The sequence below is a fragment of the Nematolebias whitei genome, chromosome 23, assembly GCF_014905685.2.
Source record: "Nematolebias whitei isolate Nwh7 chromosome 23, NemWhi1, whole genome shotgun sequence".
Taxonomy (NCBI): domain Eukaryota; kingdom Metazoa; phylum Chordata; class Actinopteri; order Cyprinodontiformes; family Rivulidae; genus Nematolebias; species Nematolebias whitei.
The window spans coordinates 21,029,207-21,038,359 of record NC_056520.1 but is presented as its reverse complement, the minus strand read 5'-3'; the positions used below and the strand labels follow the sequence as shown (position 1 = coordinate 21,038,359).

The 9,153-nt window shown below is 42.5% G+C and overlaps 1 protein-coding gene across 1 annotated transcript in view; it reads left to right on the top strand.

The window, feature by feature from the left end:
* Positions 1–7,367, top strand: part of LOC119428856 (SLAIN motif-containing protein 1) — a 32,214-nt gene extending 24,847 nt beyond the window's left edge. Inside the window, exons 5-9 of the mRNA XM_037696547.1 lie at positions 1,349–1,498; positions 1,734–2,099; positions 6,011–6,172; positions 6,256–6,550; positions 7,292–7,367. Coding sequence (XP_037552475.1) covers positions 1,349–1,498; positions 1,734–2,099; positions 6,011–6,172; positions 6,256–6,550; positions 7,292–7,367 — 1,049 coding nt within the window. The remainder of the gene's footprint in view (positions 1–1,348; positions 1,499–1,733; positions 2,100–6,010; positions 6,173–6,255; positions 6,551–7,291) is intronic.
* Positions 7,368–9,153: the final 1,786 nt, after the last annotated feature.

Below are 9,153 nucleotides of genomic sequence, written 5' to 3'. Positions count from 1 at the left end.
TATGTCTGTCTACCTACCTATCGATATGTTTGTCTTTGTCTACCTACCTATCGATATGTCTGTCTACCTACCTATTGATAATGTCTGTCTACCTACCTATTGATATGCCTGTCTGTCTACCTACCTATCAATATGTCTGTCTACCTATCGAGCTATCAATCTGTCTGTCTGTCTGTCTGTCTGTCTACCAATTGATCTATTGTTTGGTCTGTCTGTGTGTTTGTCTGTCTGTCTACCTATCGCTCTATCGATCTGTCTCTCTGTCTGTCATCTGTGTACTTATCGATCTATCAGTCTGTTTGTCTGTCTCGACAGATTGATGTTTAAATTTTGTTCATCACTAAAGTATGAGATCAGCTGCTTGATGGGCCGCTTCTTTTCAATAAAAAGCTCTCCTCCTGGGCTGCTTTTTCCACTATATTTATGTTCATTAATCTGTGCTGCTTTTAGCTTTAAGCTCTTTAGGTAACATCTCACACAGCAAGTGGTCAAGTGTGTTGTTTTTCAGTGCTCATTTTGGTAATATTTTCAGTATTGTTCTTCCATCCTTTATCCACTTTTTCCTTTCTGGGTTACTGATATCCAGCAGTCACTGTGCGAGAGGTGGGGACACATTGGACAGATCTCTAGGCCATCGCAGGGACACATAGAGACAAACTACTATTCACAGTCACCACATTTAGAGTTAGGAAAAATCCTAACGTGTTTTTAAGGAGAAAATTACTTGGAGAAAACCCACGCATGCACGAAGAGAACATGCAAACTCCACCCAGTCAGGATTTGATCCAGCAACCTGCTCAATGAGAGGCAACAGCTCTACGAACTGAGCCACCGTGCCATCCTCACTTTTGTATTGTTTTGAAATAAATAATGAGAATAATAAAACCAGTAACAATTAAGTTCAGTTTCACACCTTCAACATCAACTTTTGGTTTGTAGCTAGCCCTTTGAAAGAACTGGTGAAATTAGTAAATGGTTTATTGTTTTTTCTGACTGGATTTTGATCGATGCGGAGAAACAGTGCTAGTATTTCTCTGGATAAGTCACAAACATGCCATTAAACTGTTGTAATATTCTAAAAAAAACAATAACAGCAGTGGACTCGGGTAAAACGGAGACAAGCATACATCTAAAAAAAGCTTAAAACTAACATTTTAACTACAGTTGGAATAATGGGTGCAGCCACCATCCTGTCATTAACAATAACATTATTTTTGTGTTGATATTTAACAGGTTTAGAAAGGTTTCAAACCTCTCATTTGTGTGGTCCTTCATTTGAACCTCAAGCACTGCCTCATTTGTCCGACACCGGAGCCACTTCACTGACTGATTTGATTTTCATTTGAAGGCTGCAGCCTCCAGCTCTCTACCCTCAGCCCACAGTCGTCCGTGGACAGTGACCTCGGTACATCGGAGGTGGACGATGACTCCGTCAACCTGGAATATAAACTGCAGGACCTCACGGATGTCCAGGTTATGGCCCGACTCCAGGAGGAGAGTAAGTCATTGTGTTTGATGATATTTTTGCCTCTAAAGGCTTTTCAGAGTTCTTTGTTGTCAGCTCACATCTTCTACTGTCCACTTTTGTTGCTTCCCCTCTAATAATTTAACCTTCAGACCTCAGAGCCCATCGCTACTTCAGCTTCATTAACCTCCGGAGGTGATAACTGTGTGTTTGTGTGAGAGATTTTTGTTTTTCCTCCCCTGCCTGTCCTCATGTCTCGCTCCTCCAGGTCTAAGACAGGACTATGCCAGCACATCGTCCGTCCTGGCCAACCGCCGCAGCCAGAGCTTCACCTTCCAACTCAGCCAGCTCAGCGCCGGCCCCGACCTGGAGGAGGAAGACGAGGAGGACGACGAAGACTACGGCCTCCTTCCGCCGCCGCAGCCGCGCCTCACCCGCCTGCCCCACTCCCACACTTTCTCCAGCATCCGAGACTGGCGAAGAAGCACCAGTTCTCTGTGCACCCCTCCTTCCACCCCCTCCACTCCGCCCTACCCTTCCGCTGGCTTCGCCTTCCAAGCTCAGCCCCCCGCCCAGCTGCAGGAACTGGGCAGCCTCTGTGGAGCCGAGCAGCAGGGCTTCAGACCAGGATCAGGTGAGAGGAACCACCTCAGTTTACATCATGGCTATAAAACGCACAAAGAAACTCTTGGTTTCCAAAGAGTATAACCTTTTTCCTCTTTTGTTGTTTGCTCCATCATTTAAAGGTGAGCAGGAAAACAACAAACTAAAATTTAACAGACAAAGAGACAGTTTTCCTCAGGAAACTGTAAAGACAGATGGAATACAGTAGTCCCTCGATTATCATGGTGGTTATGTTCCAGATACCACCACGATAGGTGAAAAAACATGAAGTAGGAATGTTATATTTATTTTAGTATGTATATATAAAATACTTTGGTTCTAGTTCTGCAGACCTACCCTGCAGCGATGAAGCCCACCACCCCATTCAGGTTGATGTGTGCATGGATAAAAATTATTAAGTAATAGATAGATCATTACTTCTGACTTTGCGTTGCAAAACTTTCCCTCCATTTCGGCAGAAAACAGTGGCCGGAAGAACTGTTGGGTTCTGGGTAGTGTAGTTCTTTTGACTGGGGTCACAGTATAGGCTTGCTGGGGAGTGGTGGCGCATCAGGGAATGTGGTAAAGAAGTGAAAAAGAGAGTCCAGGCAGGATGGAGTGGATGGAGAAAAGTTTCAGGAGTGATTTGTGACAAAAGGGTGTCAGCAAATGTCAAAGGAAAAGTTTACAAGACAGTGGTGCGACCAGCTATGTTGTATGATCTGGAGACAGTGGCATTGACAAAAAGACAAGAGAAAGAACTGGAAGTGGCAGAAATGAAGATGCTAAGGTTCTCCTTAGGAGTGACAAGGATGGATAAGATTAGGAATGAGATAATCAGAGGTACAGCACAGGTTGAACAACTGGGAGATAAAATTAGGGAGGCCAGACTGAGATGGTTTGGACATGTCCAGAGGAGGGATCGTGGGTATGTTTGTAGAAGGATGTTAGAAATGCAGCTGCCAGGAAAAAGACAAAGAGGAGATATATGGATGCAGTTAGAGAGGACATGAAAGTAGTTGGAGTGAGGACAGAGGATGCAGAGGACAGAGTGAGGTGGAGGAGGATGACTCGCTGTGGCAACTCCTGAAGAGGGAAAAGCTGAAAGAAGAAGAAGAAAAGAAAGAAGGGGAGTGGTGGCGCAGAGGTTAGAGAAGATGGGCCTGTTATCTGAGGATCGCCGGGTCAACTCCCGGTACTGACAACATTAAAAAAGATTGTGGGTAGGACAGGTGAAACACCTACACCTGCCTCCACTCGCATTTGCCCCACTCAGGGCCCTTGAGCAAGGCCCTTAACCCCCACCATCTGCTCCTCCAAGCGCCCTAGATGGCAGCTCTCTGTTTTACACAGAGGGCTGTGGTAGCTCAGTGGTCTGTGTTTGTGTCAGGAAGGGCATCCGGCGTAAATATAATTGCCAAGACTTTCATTCGACTTAGTTTGCTGTGGTGACCCCTGACGAAGGGAGCAGCCGAAAGAAGAAAAGAAAAAAAAAACAGTATAGGCTTATTGAAAGAAAACTACAAAATGGTGGCGCCTGTCCAAAGTGGGTTTCTTTGTTTTTTTGTTAATAATTTATCCCATACCATCTCAATCGTGTGAGAAATATTAAAGTTGAAAATCGTGTGTCATGTAAAATCTTGCCTTGAAAAACCGCGAATGAGTGAGTCCGTGAAAGTTGAACCACAAAGTAGCGAGGGACTACTGTAAAGAAAAACAATAAAGGGGCTTTAAAAAATCTGTGAAATATTGGACATTTACAGTAAAGATGAATAATTTGTGTTTGAGTGGCAGAGATAAACCACTCCAGTGTTTTCCCCTACCATCATGCAAGCAGGGCGCCCCGCCCCATCAACAGAACCAAACGCCCTGCCTATTGAACTCCCCCACTCCATTCCACCCGAACAACTGATAGTATTAATGTAGCGTGGGACGCAATACAAACGTGCTAGCAAAAATGCTGCTGATGTACCGCCACCTCCCCCACCCCCCTCCTCTTCCGGTTGATAAAACCCAGCAATAACGTAGCGCTAAGTTAGCAGATGGGCAACACAGACATGACTCCATCCCATACTCCACTCCCCATCGTTGATAAAAACCGACAGCAATGTAGCGCTAAGCTAGTGGGCTGGCAACACAGACGACAAAAACAGTATGACGAGCGCCCTGCCAAGGGAACTGATCTAGGAGAAACACTGCACTCTACGTGAACTGAGCCTGATCTGTTATTTAGTTTTTCAGCTTTATTTGAGCTAACAAAAGCACATGTTCATTGCAGCTGATTTTACTGCATAAAAGACTCAAGTTTAGCTGTTTGTTTGTTTGTTTTTTTATCTGCAAGAGTCTTAAAAATAAAGTTAGAAGGAAAGTCAGAAGCTTTATTTTCTGAGCTGTTTTAGAGAAAATGTAAAGTTTTCCTTTTAGACCCTGCAATGGTGCTTCAACTATACATGACCTTCTAACTTGGATGTCACGCTAATTCATATTTAACCTGTATAGTTGGAAAACAAGAAACGGGAAGTTGATGTGATCAACACCTCAACTTTAAGTTTGACTTTTCTTCTAAACTCCAGCAACAATAATGAAAGGTTCAAAATTAATTTTCCATGCTTAAAAGTTGACAAGTTTCCATGTGAACCCAGCATTTATTCTGTTCCGTTTTAAATAAGTACGTAACAGAGGCTCTTCATCTCAGCACGTACATGCAGAGGACAGGGAAAGCTGCTTTTTCAACAAGGCTTGGGTGACGTGACCGCATGGTCTTAGTGTCTGACATTCCTGTCTCATGTTGTTCTTGGAATTAGAAAACAGTATCTGTCTGAGAAGTTAATGTCACAAGTAGTGTTTATTAAAAAATACAACACTAATATGTATTATTTGTTTGTATTTTGAATATTTCTGTCTGTTTACTGTATTGTGTTTGGTGTGTGTGTGTGTGGTTCTTGGTTGTATTGATTTGTGGCAGCTCCAGCTGAATATGAGAGTAAGTTCAGTGTTTTACTAAAATTTCTATCTTTATCCTCCGGAACAGAAAATGTCTCGTGCTGAAACACGTTGCTTGATAAAAACCATCTAAGCCTATTGGCGAGGTGCTCTTTAAGCTCAGACGGTTGTGTGTTTCCCATCAGTCTGGCGGGATTAGAGTTTTAAATCTGAGGAGGCTGTTGGCGTTTGACATTTTTTAGCTTCTCAAGATGCCACGATGTTAGACATTTTGGTCAGCGGATAACTTGTAGCTTTGTTTTCTGTCCTTGAACTCTGTGTTTGAGGTTTAAGTGCATTTATAGAAGAAAATCTAGTGTGCTGAAGCTTTGAGTTATGAGTTAACATCAAAGTTCATGCTCAATAATCCAGTTAAAAAAAATCTAGGTCATCTGGACAGTTTCTTTTTTTGTTGAGACGTTTCGTCCTTCATCCAAAGGACTTCATCAGTCCAAGGAGTTACAACAAACTCAGCAGACAAACACAAGCAGTACACTCACATAGTGGACTAACCAGTTTGCTGGTGATAAGATGGTGATAAGATGGTTTCTGGAGTCTGCCCTCTCCCCCATCGACTCCTCTGAGGCAGCCATAGCTAAAGTGGTTCAAAACAAACAAAAAAAATCGTCCAAATGACCTGACCGAACATTGTTGGATTTTTTTAAACCTGGATTATTGAGCATGAACTTTGATGTTTTGAACCACTTTGGCGATGGCTGCCTCAGAGGAGTCGACGGGGGAGACGGCAGGCCCCAGAAACCATCTTATCATCAGCAAACTGGTTGGTCCACTATGTGAGTGTGCTGCATGTGTGTCTGAGTTTGTAATGGATCCTTGGACTGATGAAGTCCTTTAGACGAAGGCTGAAATGTCTCAACCGAAAAAGAAACAGTTGACCTGACTGAACTTTGTTGTATTTTAAGGGTTAAATGTAGGTTTTCTTCTGTTTGTCCCTGTTAGATAAATTGCGGAGGAGCATGCCTAACCTTGTCAGAGCTCCCAGCCTTCCCAGTGTGCCCATTATCACCCCTTCCAGTGCTTCGTTTGCTTCGTCTGCTTCTTTGCTTCGTAACAGTCAGAGTTTTGATTCGTCCAGTGGGTTTTCACGCCTGCAGTCCTCTAGTAAGACACCACTTCATTTATTCACTTTCATCCTGAAAATGAAGCCCGTTTCCTGTTTAATGTCACCAACTCTCACCTGTCAGTCTCACCTCCAGGCCAGTTTCAGAACAGGGTCCAGAGCGTGGGGAACTTCACCTCGTTGTCACGACAACCACTGAAGGCTACCGCCTATGTGAGTCCCACCATCAAGGGCTCGAGCTCCATCAGCCTCCAGTGTCTGAGCAGCAGCAGCAGCGGAATCCCCCTCCTCAGTAAAGCTGCAGCCGGAGGCGGAGCCTCCACCCTGACCACCCAGCGCAGCAACCTGCCACGCCCCGCCTCCTTCGTGGGCACCACAAGCTCCACCTCCCGCAGCAAACTCGCCCAACCAGCACGAAGGTAAAGTTAAAGTATTAAACGTTTTTTTGTTACGTGACAAAAAACAAACTCAAAAGTTCTTAAACACAAGACCAGGGTTTAATTTGTAAACCAATCAATGTTGAAACGCAAATAGCAGGTATGGGTCTGGGGGTCCTCCCCCATAAAATTTTGAATAAAGTAGATGTGATTTCCTGTGTTTTGGTGTATTTTAACAAGTTATCTACATTTGTAAACACTCCGCTTCTTTCAAGCATCCTACCCCCCCTCCCTCTTACTTGACTGTTCCGAGCCTGACTCTATCCTTGCTCTTTGTTGTCCGACTCCACATGTGTAACCTCCAAGAGCCTGCCTGTGGGCTCCTGCCCGCGTACGACTGCCTGGTTAGCTCGGCATTCACCCCCACCACTCTTTTAGGTGCAGATATGTTTTAAGGGGAGAGGCGGAAATGCTACTTGAAGAGGCATCTTGTATGCTCATAAGTGGCTGTTACGTTTAAAACTAGTGTTTATGTAATTATTTTTGGTTTACATATCCAATACATGTATAAGTTTTATTCATTCAAGGTAGTCATATTAGTTCATAACTTTATTATTTGTAAGCCTGAGAGTTGCCAGATCCAAGCAAATGGTTCCCTGAACGCACCCTGTCAAAATAAGAGAGTTCCCGGATCCTGTTCTGGAAGGATCCGTCTCAAATTAAGCCATGCACGAGACTGAATATTAAATTCATTCATCTTTTCTGTTCTTTCTTTCTTTTCAGTGTACTGACCCCTCCAAAGAGCTTGTCCACCTTCACTGCCCTCCGTGATGGCGCCTGGAGAGACGGCTGCTACTGACGGCTCGACGCCTTGGCGCTCACGTGCAGCAAAACCCCGCTGGCTGGGGTCGACTCGCTGCATCTCAGCATTAAAGTGAAAACTCCTAATGGGTTTTGACCAAAAAAAAACAAACTGAGATGACCTTAAATCTGAGCTCCTACGTAGAGCAAGTCAGGTGCCGCTCTTTCAGGTTCCACGCAGAGTCTTCTTCGGAGAATCCGGGTATTTTTTCTGAAGCTGTGTTCAGTCGGTGAGTTTACGTGCCAAAAGTGAGCCGTTCCCTGTCGTGCAATAACACTGCTGGCTGTTCATTTCCTGTTGTCTTAAACAGCGTCGAGGGCTGTCGGTTCTTATTCATCACTGATACGGTTTTTATTCTTATACTTTCAATAAACGTCGATCAATCAGGTGTGCTCGCTGTCTTAACGAGCGCCAGTGATGCTGCTAACGTTTATTTCCCTTATAGTTTGAGCACTTTTTATCCAGTTTGTATTCATATTTATGCACAAGTCTCACTGTGCACATATAAATATTTATTATCTGATGCACCATTCAATTTTTAATAAAATTTAACCAAAATGGAAATATCTGTTTCACCAGACTGTTCAAACTAACACTTCAGCTCTTCTTTCTATGGTTTTTGTTGTTTATCAATGTTTGCACTTTTTTCACCCGATTTTCTGCATTTATAAAGAAACACAAGTTATTTTTTTGTTTGTTGTTGGTTGGTAGATCTCACATTTGTACACATTTTCATGTAATGGCTGTTATCACTTTTTAAAAGTAATCCTAAAAGTAAACATCCTTCACAACCTTGACATTTTTTGTTACTGTAATGAAATAGGAAGCATTTTAATAAAATTAATTAATCTAAGTCGATTTGCCTTATGTTTTCTAAATTATCTTTTAATTGCATTGAATTTATTTTATTGCCATTTAATGGTTAAATGTCTAATGATTCCTTTCTGTTTCACTCAAAGAAAATATTTACACAACTAACATTTTGAACTTACAAAACAGTCACAATTATTTAACTACCGTAATTTCCAGTGTATAAGCCACTGCTTTTTTCCCCCACACACTTAAGACAACACGGCTTATACAATGTCACAACTAATTTAGTTTATATTTATTTTTTTTTTAACTGTATTTTTTATACAAACCGGATTCCAAAAAATTTGGGACACTAAACAAATTGTGAATAAAAACTGAATGCAATGATGTGGAGATGGCAAATGTCAATATTTTATTCATAATATAACATAGATGACAGATCAAAAGTTCAATCTGAGTAAATGTAACATTTTAAAGGAAAAATATGTTGATTCAAAATTTCACAGTGTCAACAAAGCCTAAAAAAGTTGGGACAAGTAGCAATAAGTGGCTGGAAAAAGGAAATTGAGCATATAACGAACAGCTGGAAAACCAATTAACACTAATTAGGTCAATTTACAACATGATTGGGTATAAAAAGAGCTTCTCAGAGTTTCAGTGTCTCTAAGAAGCCAAGATGGTAAGAGGATCACCAATTCCACCATTGTTGCACAGAAAGATAGTGCAGCAATACCAGAATGGTGTTACCCAGCGTAAAATAGCAAAGACTTTTAAGTTATCATCATCAACCGTGCATAACATCATCAAAAGATTCAGAGAATCTGGAACAATCGCTGTGCGTAAGGTTCAAGGCTGTAAAACTCTACTGGATGCTCGTGATCTCCGGGCCCTTAAACGTCACTGCACCTCAAACAGGAATGCCACTGTCAAGGAAATAACAGAATGGGCTCAGGAATACTTCCAGAAAGCA